Source organism: Salmo salar, chromosome 15 (assembly GCF_965601325.2).
Source record: "Salmo salar chromosome 15, fSalSal1, whole genome shotgun sequence".
In the NCBI taxonomy this organism is placed as follows: Eukaryota; Metazoa; Chordata; class Actinopteri; order Salmoniformes; family Salmonidae; genus Salmo; species Salmo salar.
In genome coordinates, this window is record NC_138305.1 from 80,987,290 (window position 1) to 81,008,845 (window position 21,556).

Consider the following 21,556-nt stretch of genomic DNA (forward strand, 5'->3'; position numbering starts at 1 on the left):
GAACGGACCTAAATAGATTATTTACTAGGTTTTTTTAGCTTTTCGGCGTGATTTTACACTCCCCCCACCACGTTTTGTGGGAGCATAATGAACGCTAAGTACTTGGTGTTATTTGGACATAAATTATGAACTTTGTCAAAAGAAACCACATTTGTTCCGGACCTGGGATGCCTTCCGGACCTGGGATTCCTGCCTTCTGATGGAGATAATCAAAGGTAAGGGGATATTTACAATGTTATTATCGATTTTAGATGACGCTAACTGTATAGCATAGCCTGTTGTTCTTAGCATAGCACCCCGTTTATTGCAAAATATGATTTCCCAGTAAAGTTATTTTGAGATCTGGCCATTCGGTAGCAATTACGAGATGATAATATATTATTCTTTGAATGACAATATTATAATTGACCAATGTTTTCGAATAGTAATTTTGTTATGTTCACCGGAAGCATTTCAGAGAAGAAAAAAATCAGAATTTCACGCTACTGTAAAATGCTGTTTTTGGATATAAATATGAACTTGATGGAACAAAAAATGCATGTATTGTATAACATAATGTCCTAGGAGTGTCATCTGATGGAGATTGACAAAAGTTAGTGCATAATTCTAGCTGGTTTCTGCTTTTGGTGACGCCTGACCTTGAATTGAAAATGGATGTTTGTACTTTTGTGGCTATGTACTGTCCTAACATAATCTAACTTTATGCTTTTGCCGTAAAGCCTCTTTGAAAATCGAACAATGTGGTTAGATTAAGGAGATGTTTATCATTTAAATTGTGTAAAATAGTTGATTGTTTGAGAAATTGAAATTATTAGATTTTTGATGTTTTGAATTTCCAGCCTTGTTAGCAATCCCGACTCGGGGTTCATTGCTAACCTGTAGCCCCAACAGGTTAAAGAAGTAGAATAAGGTTTTAATGAGTATAGGGTTAGTTGGTAGGGTAATTCAAAATATATGTATAATTTTTATTTTTCCCGGCTCCCCTTTTATATCACAGTGTAATGGATCTATACTATAGTTCAGTTGGGGGTGGTAATGCAACATATAGGATGCCAACTGCTGTTAAATAAGAAGGCGTTAGTTGGACGCAAGGATAGAGGAGAGCATCTTTGCTGGATTTTATGATATTTTAATCGTTATTTCAGCATTTTAGCTCTTAGCCTGATTTTAACCTATATTTATCTATTTATTGACAAATTCAAAATGTTGAGGATCTGTTTCTGACTTCAAGAAGCCTTATGTGCACGAGGTAACGGCCAACTTCATCACACTTCCCTTCCCTTCCCCTCTGATGTGATCAGGGAGAGGTACTGACAAACTTTAATGGCTACTGGCTAATTGATCAATCAATAACTTTTACCAGAGTAGCTGAGTACACTGTACACCCTTTATACCACTCAATATCATGCCCTATCTGGGTCTGTTACTTTCTGTGTTTGTATTTGTCTCTACCACCTTTAATGCACTTCCTTCCCTCCTCTCTCACTGAAAGCCAGCTGTTAATGTGATTAGTGTAGGTTATGGTGCTTAGGGCAGAGTAGGGGGATGAGAGTAGGCCTTTGGTTCAAACAGGGCTTAGAGGCCTACACAAATCGTACTATGTCCCTGGTGAGTCTACACTTCTGTTTGTGTGGGGGCTGAATAGGCTTGGGGGGGGGGGGGGGGGCTTATGGGATGCGATGGAGGGAGGGGTTGATCTACATAGATTCTATGTTCTAGATCTTAGAAAATAGGATGTTCTGTTGTATACTGGCTGCCTTTTGAGGTGGTACCGCACCTCATGATCCAACACTAGTTTCTAACCTCCTCATTCCCCACTAGTTTGATCAAAAAAGCCTCCAGTAAAGAAAAGGCTTATCTGAAATATAAAGAGATTAGATCTGAGCAGAAGTCATCACTAAATCAAAATGGAGCTGGTCTCTATGCCTCTGTCAATCAGAAAATGAACCAGTCTCCCTCCTATCAATCAAAGGTTCCTCAAAGTTACCGTTTACTCTCAAAGTTCAATTGGTGGTGCATGATGGGGTAGCGCCACCCTCAGACAGAGCTGTTACCTAGAGACGACCGGTCAATCAAAGTCACCTCTCTTTGATCTTCCAACAGAAAAACCCTAATGTCACCAGGGACCGTTTTATCTCTTCTCAAACTGACTTCCTCTTCTTCTTTCTTTCTTTCTTTCTTTCTTTCTTTCTTTCTTTCTTTCTTTCTTTCTTTCTTTCTTTCTTTCTTTCTTTCTTTCTTTCTTTCTCTTTCTTTCTTTCTTTCTTTCTTTCTTTCTCGACTACTGTTTGTTTGTAGTGTATATAGGCCTGCAAAGAACATAACCTGAATCCAAAACCTCAATCACATTCCATAGCTTTCCATTTCTCCCTTCCATCTGTTGCTACTGATACAGTATTCACAGCATGATGCCCATTCACCGATAATACAGAGAAGCAGATTACACACTAATGAACTGAAATGAATTATGGGACGTGAAAATAATAAATAGAAAAATGACTCTGAAGCTGACATTTTCACTGGAAATCAATACTTGTTATTCAGCTTTCAGTCTCATGGTTAACTCCCAATGGTGATAATGAGATTATAATCATAAGAACATATTTTAGATAGAACGTGAGAGTTGTTCTGACTGAGAAAATTTCACAGATTATTATAACCATTTCTTTCCCACCAACTGAATAGTGGAAATTCCTCGAGGTAGTTTAGTGCGGAATTGTATTTCAATTAAAACGATTAACTATGCTCCCTGTGCGTCTTGATAATGATAATTATGTTGATACATGTTTAACAAGTCATTTGACTGCTTTAATGAAAAATCCTGTGATGAAAAGTAATTGACTCGAGTAAACCTGCATTGTGGCACGCTGCATCCAAACAGGGTAAATACTCCCTGCAGCATGGGTTTTCTTCCGCCACGATGATAATGGAACCGATGGCCTGATTTATATTCAAACAGAGCATTGCACTGGCGGTCAAATGTTTCCATGACTGAAGCAAGTAGGGGGGAGTGAAAGAACAGTGATGTGTGTAGACTACAGAAGCATTATCTAGGGGTCAGAAATCATGTTCAGTTCAGCTAAATCCAATGGCCTCCTAAAGGAAATTGGGCAGTAGACAGCAGTCTGAATTACGGTAGCTAGGTATGCATCCTGTACTATATTCTAGGAGCCCACAGCAGTTTGACTGAGATGAGTCAACAGCAGCAGGGTCTGGCTGGCCCTGTCTCGTTTAGCTAACGTTCACATTCACTCTGCAGCAATCACAGCGCTTCACCAGACCAGACCAGGGCCTGTATCCACAAAGCTGATCTTGGATCTGTTCATGTAATATTATAAATTATGATTTAAAAGGTAGATGCTTTGTTGCTATGGGCCCAGACCAGTCATTCTCTGGTTCCTTCTACATCTTCTCTCTTCATCTGTAGAGATGTGATGGATCCAACCAAGAGAAGGTCAAGGTTCTAGATAGAGGTCTGTCAACATCCTCCATTCTCCAGCACTCCACTAATAAAATACACTGGGTAAAAGTATAAACGCAACATGCAACAATTTCAAAGATTTTACTGAGTTAAAGTTCATATAAGCAAGTCAGTCAATTGAAATGAATTCATTAGCTCTTAATCTATGGATTTCACATGACTGAGAATACAGATATGCATCTGTTGATCACAGATACCTTAAGTAAAAGGTAGGAGCGTGGATCAGAAAACCAGTCAGTATCTGGTGTGACCACCATTTGCCTCATGCAGCGTGACACATCTTCTTCGCATACAGTTGATCAGGCTGTTGATTCTGGCCTGTGGAATGTTGTCCCACTCCTCTTCATTGGCTGTGCGAAGTTGCTTTATATTGGCGGAAACTGGAACACGCTGTCGTACACGTTGATCCAGAGCATCCCAAACATGTTCAATGGGTGACATGTCTGGTGAGTAGAGATTGCTGGCCATGGAAGAACTGGGACATTTTAAGCTTTTTAAGCATTTTAAGCATTTTAAGCATTTTAAGCATGTTGCAAGGACCTGTGTACAGGTCCTTGCAACATGGGGCCGTGCATTATCATGCTGAAACATGAGGTGCTGGTGGTGGATGAAGGGCACAACAATGGGCCTCAGGACTCGCCACGGTATCGCTGTGCATTGAAATTGACATTGATAAAATACAATTGTGTTTGTTGTCCGTAGCTTATGCCTGCCCATACCATAACCCCACCACCACCATGGGGCACTCTGTCCAAAACATCGACATCAGCAAACCGCTCGCCCACACAACGCCATACACACGGTCTGCCATCTGCCCGGTACAATTGAAACCGGGATTCATCTGTGAAGAGCACATTTCTCCAGTGTGCCAGCTGCCTTCAAAGGTGATCATTTGCCTACTGAAGTCGTTTGCGACACCGAACTGCAGTCAGGTCAAGACCCTGGTGAGTACGACGAGCATGCAGATGAGCTTCCTTGCTACGGATTCTGACAGTTTGTGCAGAAATTCTTCGGTTGTGCAAACCCACAGTTTCATCAGCTGTCCAGGTGGCTGGTCTCAGACGATCCCGCAGGTGAAGAAGCCGGATGTGGAGGTCCTGGGCTGGCATGGTCTGCGGTTGCGAGGCCGATTAGACGTGCTGCCAAATTCTCTAAAACAACATTGGAGGCAGCTTGTGGTTGAGACATGAACTTTCAATTCTCTGGCAACAGCCCTGGTGAACATTCCTGCAGTCAGCATGCCAATTGCACGCTTCCTCAAAACTTGAGACATCTGTAGCATTGTGTTGTGTGACAAAACTGCACATTTTAGAGTGGCCTTTTATTTTTCCCAGCACAAGGTGCACCTGTGTAATGATCATGCTGTTTAATCTGCTTGTTGATATGCCACACCTGTCAGGTCGATGGATTATCTTGGCAATGGAGAAATGCTCACTAACAGGGATGTAAACAAATTTGTGCACGAAATTTGAAATAAATACGCTTTTTGTGCGTAAAGCTAGGGCACTTCTAGTAGTCTATCTCTCGTATTAAACTACCTATTTGTCTTAATTTTTGTATGTAGATTCAGCCAGCAAGGCAGAATTGATATGGTTTCTCTGGGGCTCAGGGTAATGAACAGGGACTGTACAGTAGATTATGGGGTGTGTTTCACGGGCTGAGGCTAGCTGTAAGTAAGCTATCTGTGGGTTTTATTCCTATGCTACCTCCCTAGCGCGTGTGACTGTGCCTTATTTCACTATTCAGCCCAGTGACAAAGCACTGCAGAATCAAACAACAGGCCTCATTTCCAACTCTAATTGCCTGTATTAGAGTTGATCATGTCCACTGACAGACTTTGGGAATGTAACCTAGTGTGTTTGGATATCTGTTTTCACCCCTGTTTATTTAGATATTATGGTCCGGCTGTCTCTGTAATAGTACTGTTCATACACAACTTGTGTTTCCTTTGTGCTGTATTCACACACTGACACGCTCTTTGTATTGTAAAAGCATGTTACGGTTGTGTCCAATGATGCCATCAAAAATACATTCACATTTTGTCAGTAACACCTCGCCGCTCTCTCACCACTCCACTGATGTCACCCCTCTTAGCCATCTCCTCCTCTCTTCTTCTGTCAAACAATTCTCCTTCTATTTACCTTTCCTCTCACTTAAAACCCCATGAACTTGAATCCCTCTGTCTGTCTGTCTGTCTGTCTGTCTGTCTGTCTGTCTGTCTGTCTGTCTGTCTGTCTGTCTGTCTGTCTGTCTGTCTGTCTGTCTGTCTGTCTGTCTGTCTGTCTGTCTGTCTGTCTGTCTGTCTGTCTGTCTGTCTGTCTGTCTGTCTGTCTGTCTGTCTGTCTGTCTGTGTCTCTCTCTCTCTCTCTCTCTCTCTGAGGGCAGGCTGGTGACTGAGCTGTAATAAGCGGTGTAAAGTGGCGGAGGAGCTGGGAGGAGGAGGGTGATTTCATCCATGTGTGATTTCATCCATTAGCTATAACGGAGAGTAGAACAGTCCAGGACCTTGTCTCATCTCCACCGCATTTCTCACAGCATGAGAGGGACAACACAAGCACAGCCACACACATCTATTACGCAGCCACACACATACAGTACATCTACTACGCAGCCACACTCATACAGTACATCTACTACACAGCCACACTCATACAGTACATCTACTACGCAGCCACACTCATACAGTACATCTACTACACAGCCACACTCATACAGTACATCTACTACACAGCCACACTCATACAGTACATCTACTACACAGCCACACTCATACAGTACATCTACTACACAGCCACACTCATACAGTACATCTATTACACAGCCACACTCATACAGTACATCTACTACACAGCCACACTCATACAGTACATCTACTACACAGCCACACTCATACAGTACATCTATTACACAGCCACACTCATACAGTACATCTATTACACAGCCACTCTCATACAGTACATCTACTACACAGCCACACACATACAGTACATCTACTACACAGCCACACACATACAGTACATCTACTACACAGCCACACACACAGTAGGAAGCTAAGCGTGGCAGCGTGTGAGTATGGCATTTCGGAGTGGGCTTCTATACAGTCCCTCTCGCCTCATGAGACCTGTGGATTATCGCATTGATCTTTGTAATTAATCTCAGAACGCAATTAATCAAACCTGAGACCCTGGCTGTGTGTGTGTCTGTGTGTGTGTGTCTGTGTGTGTGAGAGTGGACCTGATTAACAGACTATATTTATCCATCAGGCGTGTCGGAGGGAGGACCTGAGATTCAAACATGACTCTGACACAGACAGACAGACTGTATAGATCTATGTGTATTTTTAATGAGGGCCTGGCTGTACTGTATGTCATCATGAATACACTCCTGTCAGTCAGTAGACGGAGCAGACAATCTGGAGAATGGATGGCACAAAGGAGACCAACGTGGACCTCAATGCCATATCGCCCGCCGTATGTCAAAAAGTACTGTTCTGCTCAGTAATAGGCTTAATTTTCACATCTCGAACAAGATAGGGATCCTTTTCCCATAATTCCTCTGACAGCACATTCTGCTCCTCCAGAGACTCAGTGAATGGGACCACATGGAGGGATTGCATTTACTAGGCTATATATTTTCCTTTCCACTCCCGGCCGCTTGATGTCATTGGAAATGTAGTGGAGAGGAATATTGCATCCTCCCGTTGGGGAGATGTCAGGGTATGTGGCAGGAGATGCTGCGGTGGGTGAGAGAGAGAGGTAGGCTGTGGGTTATTGAGCGAGGTGATTGGAGTCAGAAGTGGTAGTGTGTGAAAGAGAGAGAGGATTGATTCTGGGCTTTAAATAAACACACGGCTTCTATACTCCAGCTGGGGCACTGTTCTCTGCCTAACCCACCTGTCAGTCAACTGTGTGTGTGTGTGTGTGTGTGTGTGTGTGTGTGTGTGTGTGTGTGTGTGTGTGTGTGTGTGTGTGTGTGTGTGTAAAGGCAACAACACACCAGAAACAAAGTCTCGGGGCTTAAGATTGTCAAACCAACAAGGAGCCTGTACTTGATTGAATTAGAACCTCAAACCATCAATGTGTGTCAGTAAGTTTTAGACAGAGTCCACTGGCAGATAGTTCCAGTATGTCATTGGCCAGCCTCTGTGCTGTAGTTATCATCCTATACATCATAACAGTAGAGCTGCAGACAGAGAGCATCTTCTAAGAGAGCCCTGGGCACAGAAACACTGTGTGGGAGAAGAAATGGCCATGGCAATTTATCTGCAGATAGCAGGGGAAGTTGTGCCTGCTTCCTAAACTGCCTCACTTTTTTTCCCTCTGTCTATTTTTACATGTTATCTTGCCTCCATTTGCCTGTGCTGAAAAACCAATCTGTTCCAATAAGCTTATCTGTTATTGAGCCGCTGGCCGCTCTGCTTCTCCCCCTCTGGGGCGGAAATTGCTCTGGCCACTCTGTGACTGCCCTCTTCCATTACACTGTACAGCCAGCTTGCCTGCTGTGTGTGTGTGTGTGTGTGTGTGTGTGCACTAGAGACGTGATGGACCCAACCAAGTGAAGGTCAAGGTTGTAGATAGAGATGTGCTCTACTGGTCAAAAGTTTTAGAACACCTGCTAATTGAAAGGTTTTTCTTTATTTTTACTATTTTCTACATTGTAAAATAATAGTGAAGACACCAAAACAATGAAATAACACATATGGAATCATGTACTAACCAAAAAGGTGTTAAACAAATCAAAATATATTTTATTTTAGATTCTTCAGATAGCCACCCTTTGCCTTGATGACAGCTTTGCACACTCTTGGCATTCTCTCAACCAGCTTGATGAGGTAGTCACTTGGAATGCATTTCAATTAACAGGTTTACCTTCTTAATTTGTGGAATTTCTTTCCTTCTCAATAGGTTTGAGCCAATCAGTTGTGTTGTGACAAGGTAGGGGCAAGGTAGCCCTATTTGGTATAAGACCAAGTCCATATTATGGCAAGAACAGCTCAAATAAGCAAAGAGAAACGACAGTCCATCATTACTTTAAGACATGAAGGTCAGTCAATGCGGAAAATGTCAAGAACTTTGAAAGTTTCTTCAAGTGCAGTCGCAAAACCATCAAGCGCTATGATGAAACTGGCTCTCATGAGAACCGCCAAAGGAATGGAAGACCCAGAGTTACCTCTGTTGCAGAGGATAGGTTAATTAGTTTCCAGCCTCAGAAATTGCAGCCCAAAAAAATGCTTCACAGAGTTCAAGTAACAGACACATCTCAACATCAACTGTTCAGAGGAGACTGTGTGAATCAGGCCTTCATGGTCAAATTGCTGCAAAGAAACCACTACTAAAGGACACCTATAAGAGGAAGAGACTTACTTGGGCCAAGAAACACGAGCAATGGACATTAGACCGGTGGAAATTTGTTATTTTGTCTGGAGTCCAAATTGGAGATTTTTGGTTCCAACCGCCGTGTCTTTGTGAGACACGCTGTGGATGAACGGATGATCTCCACAAGTGTATTTCCCATCGGAAAGCATGGAGAAGGAGGTGTTATAGTGTGGGGGTGCTTTGCTGGTGACACTGTCTGTGATTTATTTAGAATTCAAGGCGCACTTAACCAGCATAGCTACCACAGCATTCTGCAGCGATACGCCACCCCATCTGGTTTGGGCTTAGTGGGACTATCATCTCTTTTTCAACAGGACGATGACCCAACACCTCCAGGCTGTGTAGGGTCTATTTTATCAAGAAGGAAATTGATGGAGTGCTGCATCCGATCTCCTGGCCTCCACAATCCCTCGAGCTCAACCAAATTGAGATGGTTTGGGATGAGTCGGACCGCAGAATGAAGGAAAAGCAGCCAACAAGTGCTCAGCATATGTGGGAACTCCTTCAAGACTATTGGAAAAGCATTCCAGGTGAAGCTGGTTGAGAGAATGCCAAGAGTGTGCAAAGCTGTCATCAAGGCAAAGGGTAGCTATTTGAAGAATCTCAAATATAAAATATATTTTGATTTGTTTAACACTTTCTTGGTTACGACATGATTCCATATGTGTTATTTTCAGTTTCATGTCTTCACTACTATTCTATTCTCGAAAATAGTCAAAATAAAGAAAAACCCTTGAATGAGTAGGTGTTCTAAAACTTTTGACCGGTAGTGTATATATATGTGTGTGTGTGTGTTTGTGTGTTCGTGCGTGTGTCTTTCTCTGCATGTGGCAATTTATCCCTCCCTAAAAACACGAGGACATAACATTAGGAACACCTGCTCTTTCCATGATATAGACAGGCATCCACATACTTTTGGTGATGTATTGTAGACTGACCAGGTGAATCCAGGTGAAGCTATGATCCCTTATTGATGTCACTTGTTAAATCCACTTCAATCAGTGTAGATGAAGGGGAGGAGATAGGTTAAAGAAGGATTTTTAAGCCTTGAGACAATTGAGACTTGGATTGTGTATGTGTACCATTCAGAGGGTGAATGGGCTAGACAAAAGATTGAAGTGCCTTTGAACAGGGTATGAGAGTAGGTGCCAGGCACACCGGTTTGAGTGTGTCAGGAACTGCAACGCTGCTGGGTTCTTCACGCTCAGCAGTTTCCCGTGTGTATCAAGAATGGTCCACCACATAAAGGACATCCATCCAACTTGACACAACTGTGGGAAGCGTTGGAGTCAATGGGCCAGCATCCCGGTGGAATGTTTTCGACACGTTGTAGAGTCCATGCCCTGACGAACTGAGGCTGTTCTGAGGGCAACGGGGTGCAACTCAATATTAGGAAAGTGTTCCTAATGTTTTGTACACTCAGTGCATATTTCTCCTTCTCCCTTCCTCTCTCATCAATGCGACCCATGCTCTCTCTCTTGTTATCTACCTCCTCCCTTATTCCTACCCTCCTCGCTCCGTACCTTAGTATCATCCTTTATTGACTTCCTAGTTGTTTTGTTGGCTACTCCTCCAAGTGCTGAAGGCTCATTAAGAGTGTTCAATTCGTTTTGGAGAACGCAAATTAGCAACAACAGTGTCTGTTCTAAGCTCACAGGGTGCGCTTTGGAGCAATGGCTATAGGGAAAGAATCTGAACTGTACATTCTGGGATATAATAAATAAGAACATTAGTGACACATTTTCTTCCTGTCCATTATTCCAAATCCAGTGTTTTTGTTTAACTATATCGCTTTTTGTTATGACAGTTATGATTGGGCTGCATATACTCTGGTAACAGTCATTTGCCTGGACCTTGGAGTGTTCTGGTTTCTCACATACAGAGAGCTTGATTTGTCATATAGAGAGGTGTTGGGTTTTCTCTTTGCCTCCTATTGTGAGCTGCTGAGCTCTCAGGGAAAGTTCAAGAGTTGCCTGAGGCCACAGACTTTGCTGCTGTGACTAAACCACTGAAGTAAATGGTGTCTCATCCACCTGAACAGTTCTGTCCTCTCCCTGACTGGACAGACCTGGCACGGAGAGAAGATGGAGCGCTTGAAGTCAGGCTTTTAGCCGACAGTGCAGGAGAGAGGAGAAAAGGGGAGGGTGAAGAGGGAATGAGGGCACGCTGTCCCAAATTTAGAAAATGTAATCTGCTGTGGGGCAGACATGTCGCCAGACGCAGCCAGAGCAGAGTGCACCTGGGATGGCCTCTTTGCGCTGAGTGATTCATGGAGCTCCCCCAGGCTTAGCAAAGGCAGCCTCCCTATCTATAGTATCGTTCGTCTTCATCTACATTATCTACCTGAAAGAGAGGGAGAGATCAGAGAGGAGGGGGAGATAAAATTGGTCAGAGAGTGAGAGATGGAGAGAACGAGGATAGAGAGAGAGGAAAGGAAGAGGGAGAGCTAGACAGGGGCAGAGTAAGGAAAGATTTTGCGGCAAATAGAGAGAGGGTATGGCATATTAACAGTGTCAGGGAATGATGGAAACACTGAGGTGGTGAGTAAGACCCAGGCAGAGTAGAGGGCAAGGAGAGAGGGTTAGAGAGGAGAGAAAGACATAAAACAGATATAGATTTAGAGCAGCGGTGCTGTTTTCCTCCACACTGTAAATAGGTCAACCATCTGTGTTGTATTAGACATTTATGCTGGATACATGTAGTTAATGATGCTTGGAAAGGGATTTTGGAATATTTATGTCAAACAGTGTTTAATGTTACAGTCTCCTCTCTGACCTTTGCCCTCTGACCTCTGTGTGTTGCAGGTATCTGGATCAAACCAACCCGAACCTCCAGGATGAGGGTTAAGAGAGCAGACTTTGCGGCCGGATGTCTCGGTGGAAGGGTCATCGTTGCTGGTGGACTAGGTGAGCACTTTACTGCCCAAATAGATGCTTGGGTTCCAAAATGACCCAGAAACAATAAACTACTTGACCCTGACAAATAACAACACCACTTACAGCACTAACAACAACAACAAGGTCAGGTCCTAACACTAAAACAACCTCAAGGTGTAGTTCATGTGAACAAGCAAAACACCTGCGCATTAATCTTAGTAACACAGTGTGACAGTCACACCATGAGAAGTAATCATGTTAATTTAGGCAAATGAAGTTCCCATTGCTTTCTAATTTTCCCCTTGATTGAATTGCATCATAAATATACTGTGAAAAAAACTATGAATCATGTTTAGAATGAGTAATCAGAGGGTTAGGGTTTCCTCCACTGCATGATTGTAAGCAGTTTACATGTCTAGCTGTGGCTCAGTAGGATATAAAGCAGTGTTTACCTCATAATGAGACAGTGTGGGATGCATTCTATTCTCTGTCTTTGTACACATTCTGTGTAATTTGGTTAATGTATTTGTTCATTTGGGTCTCCATGTCACAGCTTAAGGAGACATTGAAGCGAGCTTAGAATCTGTCATAAGACCTGCTCCCACTGTCTCTGTGCAAGAGAGAGGGAGGGACAAGAGAGAGGGAGAGAGGGAGGGACATTGAGTTTGAGTGAGAGATGTAGAGAGAGGAAAGACACAGGGAAGAGAGGATGCAGAGAGAGAGAGTACAGTTTGAGCAGGGGGGGGGGGGGCTGGTACAGAGAGATGGGAGGAGAGAACGAATTAGGAAATGCTACACTCAGAAATGTCAACAGAGTCTGGGTATGATCATTTTAAACCAAGAAGGATATTTTTTGATTCTGATTCACGTATGGCATATTTCCCTTCCTCTGACTTTTGTCAAAAGCTGGTAAATGAGGGATCTGCTCTTAGTTTAACAGCCAGCTGGGAGAATTGTCTCTGTCTTTTGAGGCTGAATGAAGCACCTATTTATTATTCATAGTGTTGGATGTGTGGAAGCCAAAGGGCTGCTTTCAGGGTGACATCAGATTGCCATTGAAAAGCTGGAGCCGCCTCCTCCAACTCACTCTATCTCTGTATTCTCTCTTCATCTGTCTCTCAAACATTTCTGACTATCTTCACTTTTTCTCTCCCACTGTCTTTTTTTTCTCAAATGTTTTAATTTCTCTCTCGACCTCCGCTCACTGTCACTCTCTCCCCTTATCACATATAGAAGACACATTGATATATGTATGAATATTATGATTAGAGAATATTTGAATTAACTTTGAAGAGATGGCTGTGTGAAGTTGGATGATATGCGATTATGTGCACAGCCCAATAGAATGTCACTCATGTGTACGCACATACATCATAACAAATCCTAATAGGTCTAATGATTTAAATGTCTTTTGGTCATTTCAGCGATTGGCTTATTTCAGGTGTGATATTTATTCACCGAAGTTTAACCCTCGTTAGCTGCTTTTAGGTCGGTGACCTCACATTTCTTTGTGCCATTGTCCAGTTCTGTCCTAAAATCTATTGCAGGTAAGTGGTCAGCAGTAGCTGTGGAGTGCCTAATCCACTTCTGATAGAACCCCCATTATGACACTAACCTACACTGCTGGGGCCAATACAATTAGGGTGGCAGGTAGCCTAGCGATTAAGAGTGTTGGGCCAGCAACTGAAAGGTTGCTGGTTTGAATCCCCGAGCCGACTAGGTGAAACATCTGTCGATATGCCCTTGAGCAATGCACTTAACCCTATTTGCTCCTGTAAGTCACTCTGGATAAGAGTGTCTGCTAAGACTAAAATGAAAACGTTTTTCAAAATTATCTTGGTCCAATTTAATAAAAACATCCCCCTCGGGAAGACAAACTTCTAGTAGCAGAGAGGGGGAGATATAGGTTAGGTGTTAGAGAGGGAGCTGGGTTGTGGGTTGATAAGAAGCATTGTGAAGCTGGGCTGGAAATCAAAGGCGTGACAGGATGCTTTGAGCGCCGAGAAGAGCGGAGCGGAGGAGCGGTTCTTCCCGCACAGCGCTATGGCGGAGTGTGTTCCTGTGAAGATAAAAAAGGAGCAGGTCTGAGCAGTACTCTGATTACCATGAAAAGACGATTCAGCTCGGCACTTTGTTCTCCCCAGAAATTATGATAACAACAGTAGCCTAACCCCCACCGACCAGTCCATATAATCTGCAGCTCATTGAGGGCCTCCATGGAAACCAGAAAAACTTTAGCAGCAGCTGGTAGCGTATAATGACACGGATAGGAGCACAAATCCTGAGGCTTGAGGAGAGAACTCACTTTGACTGATGTGGTGGCTAATTTCTGCATTACCAAATGAGGAGAGTTACAAATTTCACACACCAGTCAGAGTTATACTTAAAACTAGATCTTTAATAATTAAGATGCTTTTGCAAAAGCACTTGACCTTCAATGATGCGCTATCTCTAATGAACCATTGAAAAGTGATTACACAAAAGTACAAAGATCTTTTATAGCCAAGATACACCCCTTCAACGTACATGACAAACCACAGATCTTAGGAACAGTTCAAAGGTTAAGTTTTGTATGAAAGATATCTATAAAACATAGCAGACAGCAACTGCTGTATGAACAGTGTTCATTGTATAGACCAGTATCTGGTCCTCCTACCTAAAACTGGAACTGTCTCTCCCTGGTACGGTATAGAACAGAACCATTAGCTCATCCAATGGCTACTCCCAATGGATACTCCCATCTCAAGTAAACCCCCTCTTGACTCCACTCCTGGACAAGCTCACTGAGGGGAGTGAGCCTCTAGGTCATATACTATCCCAGGATAAGTGCAACATCAAAGAGGACATGCAATGGTCCAGACACGGCCATACACCTTCCCCCAATGCCAAAGGAGGGAGTGACTTGCGCACAGACATTGTGGAGACAAGTAATTGGTTGCCCATTAATCATGCCATCCCTTCACATGGTTTTACAGATACATTCACATATGACAAGTATCACATAAGCATATTATGCAAATAAAACATCTTAATTATCTATGTTACCCAACTAATTCTGATTCATCCGCCACACTGACCCTCCTAAAGATATGAGATATTTATTTGTGTGTGGTGGAGGGAGGATAAGATGTGTGATTGTGGAGGATATACACTAAGTATAACAAACATTGAGAACAACTGCTTTTTAAGTGACATAGACTGACCACGTGAAAGCTATGATCCCTTATTAATGTCACTAGTTGAAAAAGTAGGTAGATGAAAATATTAATTGATTGGTTGGCTGATAGGATGAGATACACTGAACATGTGAAAGTTGTGAGGTTCAAGAATTACAATTATTGTTGGTTGGTATTATATGCTAATTTATGCACATTTAAGTAGCTACAGTGGCAAGAAAAAGTATGTGAACCCTTTGTAAATACCTGGATTTCTGCATAAATTGGTCATAATTTTTCTTCATCTAGGCCACAACAATAGACAAACACAGGCCGCTTAAACTAATAACACAAAAACAATTATACGTTTCATGTTTTGATTGAACACACCGTGTAAACATTCACAGCGCAGGGTGGGAAAAGTATGTGAACCCTTGGATTTAATAACTGGTTGACCCTCCTTTGGCAGCAATAACCTCAACCAAACGCTTTCTGTAGTTGCGGATCAGACCTGCACAACGGTCAGGAGGAATTTTGGACCATTCCTCTTTATAAAACTGTTTCAGTTCAGCAATATTCTTGGGGTCTCTGGTGTGAACTGCTCTCTTGAGGTCATGCCACAGCATCTCAATCGGGTTGAGGTCAGGACTCTGACTGGGCCACTTCAGAAGGCATATTTTCTTCTGTTGAAGCCATTCTGTTGTTGATTTACTTCTGTGTTTTGGGTCGTTGTCCTGTTGCGTCACCCAACTTCTGTTAAGCTTCAATTGACAGACAGATAGCCTGACATTCTCCTGCAAAATGTCTTGATAAACTTGGGAATTCATTTTTCTGTCAATGATAGCAAGCTGTCCAGGCCCTGAGGCAGCAAAGCAACCCCAAACCATGATACTTTGCAGTTGGGATGAGATTTTACATTTACATTTACATTTAAGTCATTTAGCAGACGCTCTTATCCAGAGCGACTTACAAAATGGTGCATTCACCTTATGATATCCAGTGGAACAACCACTTTACAATAGTGCATCTAAATCTTTTAAGGGGGGGGGGGGGGGTTAGAAGGATTACTTTATCCTATCCTAGGTATTCCTTAAAGAGGTGGGGTTTCAGGTGTCTCCGGAAGGTGGTGATTGACTCCGCTGTCCTGGCGTCGTGAGGGAGCTTGTTCCACCATTGGGGTGCCAGAGCAGCGAACAGTTTTGACTGGGCTGAGCGGGAACTGTGCTTCCTCAGAGGTAGGGGGGCCAGCAGGCCAGTGGTGGATGAACGCAGTGCCCTTGTTTGGGTGTAGGGCCTGATCAGAGCCTGAAGGTATGGAGGTGCCGTTCCCTTCACAGCTCCGTAGGCAATCACCATGGTCTTGTAGCGGATGCGAGCTTCAACTGGAAGCCAGTGGAGAGAGCGGAGGAGCGGGGTGACGTGAGAGAACTTGGGAAGGTTGAACACCAGACGGGCTGCGGCGTTCTGGATGAGTTGTAGGGGTTTAATGGCACAGGCAGGGAGCCCAGCCAACAGCGAGTTGCAGTAATCCAGACGGGAGATGACAAGTGCCTGGATTAGGACCTGCGCCGCTTCCTGTGTGAGGCAGGGTCGTACTCTGCGAATGTTGTAGAGCATGAACCTACAGGATCGGGTCACCGCCTTGATGTTAGTGGAGAACGACAGGGTGTTGTCCAGGATCACGCCAAGGTTCTTAGCACTCTGGGAGGAGGACACAAGGGAGTTGTCAACCGTGATGGCGAGATCATGGAACGGGCAGTCCTTCCCCGGGAGGAAGAGCAGCTCCGTCTTGCCGAGGTTCAGCTTGAGCTGGTGATCCGTCATCCACACTGATATGTCTGACAGACATGCAGAGATGCGATTCGCCGCCTGGTTATCAGAAGGGGGAAAGGAGAAGATTAATTGTGTGTCGTCTGCGTAGCAATGATAGGAGAGACCATGTGAGGATATGACAGAGCCAAGTGACTTGGTGTATAGCGAGAATAGGAGAGGGCCTAGAACAGAGCCCTGGGGGACACCAGTGGTGAGAGCGCATGGTGCGGAGACAGATTCTCGCCACGCCACCTGGTAGGAGCGACCTGTCAGGTAGGACGCAATCCAAGCGTGGGCCGCGCCGGAGATGCCCAACTCGGAGAGGGTGGAGAGGTTGATTTTGATGTTGGTGTGCTGTGCCTTTTTTTTCTCCACACATAAGTGTTGTGTGTTCCTTCCAAACAACTCAACTGTAGTTTCCTCTGTCCACAGAATATTTTGCCAGAAGCGCTGTGAAACATCCAGTTGCATTTTTGCAAACTTTAGACGTGCAGCAATGTTTTGTTTGGGCAGCAGTGGCTTCTTCCGCGGTGTCCTCCCATGAACACCATTCTTGTTTAGTGTTTTACGTATCGTAGACTCGTCAACAGAGATGTTAGCATGTTCCAGAGATTTCTGTAAGTCTTTAGCTGACACTCTAGGATTCTTCTTAACCTCATTGAGCATTCAGCGATGTGCTCTTGCAGTCATCTTTGCAAGACGGCCACTCCTAGGGGGATTAGCAACAGTGCTGAACTTTCTCCATTTATAGACAGTTTGTCTTACCGTGGACTGATGAACATCAAGGCTTTTAGAGATACTTTTGTAACCCTTTCCAGCTTTATGCAAGTCAACAATTCTTAATATTTTGTTCAAGGCATGGTTCACGTCAGGCAATGTTTCTTGTGAATAACAAACTCAAATGTTGTGTTTTTTATAGGGCAAGGGAGCTCTAACCAACATCTCCAATCTCGTCTCATTGATTGGACTCCAGTTTACCTGACTACTGACTCCAATTAACTTTTGGAGAAGTTATTAGCCTAGAGGTTCACATACTTTTCCCAACCTACACTGTGAATGTTTAAATGATGCATTCAATATAGAAAAATACAATCATTTGTGTGTTATTAGTTTAAGCACACTATGTTTGTCTATTGTTGTGACTTAGATGAAGATCAGATCAAATTTGATTACCAATTTTGCAGAAATCCTGGTAATTCCAAAGGGTTCACATACTTTTTCTTGCCACTGTATAATGTATATTTCAGACCAAAGCTAGACCAGAGCTAGTGCGAACCCGAGCTAATTAACTATGCCCAGGACCAGAGCTGGACTAGAGCTAGTGCAGACCAGATCAGTAGTTGTGGTAAGTAGTTGTGTGGTGGTGTTGCAGGTTCTTTGGGCCCTACAGTATGGATGTGGTCAGTAGAAGTGGTCAGGAGTTTTGTGGTCAGTAGTTGTGTTGTTGTGTGATTCAATAGTTTTGTGGTCAGTACTTGTGGTCAGTAGTTTTGTGCTTGAGGTCAGTAGTTTTGTGCTTGAGGTCAGTAGTTGTGGTCAGTCTTTGTGGTCAGTGTCTAAACTACGATAGTTGCGTGTGAAAACTGAAAGAAGTGTGATGAGAAGTGATTGGGTGAAATAGGAAGTGAGTGAAGGGAGACCGCTTCGCTTGATCCAATCAGAGCAGCAGGATCAACGTACAGTCCACCCTTCTCTTTACAGACAGGCAAACTAGCCAGTTTAGTTATTTAGAGCATGGGACACGATCCTGAGAAGGAGGACAGCATTAGAAATCTTCCCTGTATTGTTCCAGGTCGTCCAGACCGGGGAAGCATTAGAAATCTTTCCTGTATTGTTCCAGGTTGTCCAGACCGGGGAAGCATTAGAAATCTTCTCTGTATCATTCCAGGTCATGCCATAATGTAGTTATTTTGGTAGATAGCTCTCCTTATTAGCTGAAATTGTTTTTTTTTTCAAAGCCATTTTAGCTGTCGCGTTAGCTGTTCGGTTCGAAATAGATTCACAAATCATGTAGCTATGGCAGGCTTGCTCCCTCCATGGCTAAAGCCAGTGTGAGAAACATGCTAACAAACGTTTGTGCTATGAAGCTAAATAAATACTGCACTCTGACTCAAAACTCTTCTTTGCTAGATTCATGATAGCGTTGTCATGACTGTCCATGAGAATCCAAATAGGTCAGATCAGGTTTGCAATGAATTACTTCAATCAGACCCCCTCTCACCCGTAGAGGGGGAAGGAAAGCACTAGTGGGGATTAACAACTCACGTCCTGTTGTAAATCAAGGGAGAAGATCCAGGCCTGCGCTCTCCAAATTCACCAAAGGAATGTGCTTTGTCTCAACAGACCTTTTTCCCGTTGAAACTCTAACACGTTCAAAAGCAAATACTGGAACAATATTTCCAGTATAGAACGTGGGGAATGGACAGAGGTGATCTATAGAACACTAATGTTATATGTGACCCGTTTCAGGAAACGGCGTATGTCGTGGGTTATTACTTCACAGGAGAGCCGTTTGAACGTAAACTTGATTTTTTTTATTATCTGAATGTGTTTTTTGGCATGTGCCTTAATAACGAACTTGTATGCCATCTGTAAATACAAATACAATTGATAAATTACGAGCCTAGTTGGTTTAGCCACAGAAAAAGCCAGCAACCTTCCCGTTAGCCATGATTGGCTGAGATAATGCGTGGGCTGGACATGCCGAGAGAAGAGTTTGGATTGGTCTGCCATATAGCACGCTTCTGTCTATTTGAGCTGGTCAGTATGTGTAGGTAATCCTGTCTAACACAGATTTTTTTAACATATCGTGTAGTAAAACGGCATGTGTTGCTCTCCACTTTCTGGAGGACTGAGTTTTGAAATCAGTGGAATTCGAGTGTGATAGCTAAGGAGATGGAAAAAACACCTGTCTCTGGATTACATCTTCAAACTAAGGGCAACCATGGCATCCGATAGGAGACATGTCCATCCATGATGTATATGGGTAAGATAGTCTAGCTAGCTACATTTTCAGATATTACACGTTTCTAATTTTGACATGAAGTCTTTTCCTTTCAAGTTAGAGTGTACTGTTAGCTAGCTAGCTAGCTAGCTAGCTAGCTAACGTTAACTGGCTGGCTCGCTAGCTAACGTTACATGTTTGATTTTATTATTCGTATCTCAGAGCCATTTTCTTGGCTAGCTATAGCCTAATGTTAGCTAGCTAACATTGAACCTGGTTGGATAGCTGGTTGGATAGCAGATTCATGCAGGGTAGTAACGTCATGAGTTGGGATTTTGGTTTATTGTGTACCTAGCTAGTGTTGTGAGGTCAGAACGTTCGGATCAACCCTACTCATCGGCCAGTGTACGCTCCGAGAGCGAAACGCTCTGAATTTACGAACGGACAATCTGACAGCACAGCTGCAGAAACCAACACTCTGGATAAGATAATAGCCTAACCAGCTTTGCTAGGGCGAGAAATGTTCAGTGAGCTGTTCTGTCATTTGTGTTTGGAAGTAGCTAGCAAGTTAACTAGGGTGCTTGATTGCTATTGTTAGTACAGAACGCTCGGATTGTTTTCCTCATAGTATTCCCATTTGCATTGGCAGCATATTGCACCTGGCCATCTTCTACATTCTCCTCAGGTAGCTTGTCTCCTTGTCTCCTGCCAAAGTTATACAGAACCGGCACTGCAATAATGATTGTCAGTGTAGTGTCCATCTTCATGCAGAGCCCCTCCTTTAGGAAGGGGAATCTTTTTTTTCACACTCCAAAAACTAGGTTTCAAATTTGGTCCAACAAGATTAATAGATAAACTTTGATTTAACCCAGTTTAAGAGTTAATTCATCTTGGTGCAACCCACCCTTAGAGTTTAATTCGGGAGTTGGTAACTCTTTAAAGAACGGCTCTCGTGGTGCCCCAGATCCTAATTAGTTAATTGTTACATTATTAATATAATTGGGTGACAATTAAACATAGTTAATTAGATAAATAACAGTCTTCAGATTAATGTTAAAGTCAAGTCACAACAGTGTTGTTAAACAAAGCAAGGAAAGTGAACTTCAAAACATGGTGTAGTTCTATTGGAATTTACTGTTGTTGGTAAGTAATGAATCTGCTAGCTTCTGACAAGACTTACTGCATTTTTAACCCTTTGACACATACCAACAAACGGGTGTGATTATTCTACAGTGGCCCCTGCAGCGTACGCTCAAACCGATGTGATTAGAACGCTTATTTATAATGTCCAGTTTCAACTGACGCAACAGTCAGTGTTTGAGCTGGCCACAGTTTTTTTCACAGAAACATTTTGCAAAGTTATGTCCTGAATGTGACCAGTGTATTTTGGGATGCAATGTTCAGACATTCATAGAAGTAGAGACAGCATAACGCAATCATCCAAACCGGAAAGTGTAGGCTACATTTGTCCTAGCGCTAACTGAGGAAAGACTGACGTAACAAGAGCAGTCATATTTGGCTAACTCTTGGCTGACAGAAACCACAATATGAATTGGCTAATATAAATTACTATTTACAATTCATCACATCACGGGTGAGCTCACCATTTATCAAAATAATTGAGTAAAGCACTTTCTAAAAATCAAAAGTAATGCGACACTGGGTAATTTGTGCACGCCACCATTTTTGTTTATTCGCGTCAACCAAAGATTTAGTCTGTTTGCGGTATGCATGTTGAAAGGGGTGTGTCATCTATGATCATTCACTTCATTCACTTCCATAAGTTTACTCGAAAGATGAGTGAAATGTCATTGACTTAATTAAGTTATAACATCTTTGGTCTGACAGATGTTTACATGACACCCAAAATGCATTGTATAATGTCAGCAAACATGGTGCCACACATAGCTGGC

General features: G+C 43.1%; 1 protein-coding gene across 1 annotated transcript in view; it reads left to right on the forward strand.

Annotated features, from left to right (window-relative positions):
- The window catches only part of LOC106572099 (kelch domain-containing protein 8B), a 48,885-nt gene that overhangs the window by 16,178 nt on the left and 11,151 nt on the right, over positions 1 to 21,556 (forward strand). The window contains exon 3 of the mRNA XM_014145928.3: positions 11,661 to 11,762. Coding sequence (XP_014001403.2) covers positions 11,661 to 11,762 — 102 coding nt within the window. The remainder of the gene's footprint in view (positions 1 to 11,660; positions 11,763 to 21,556) is intronic.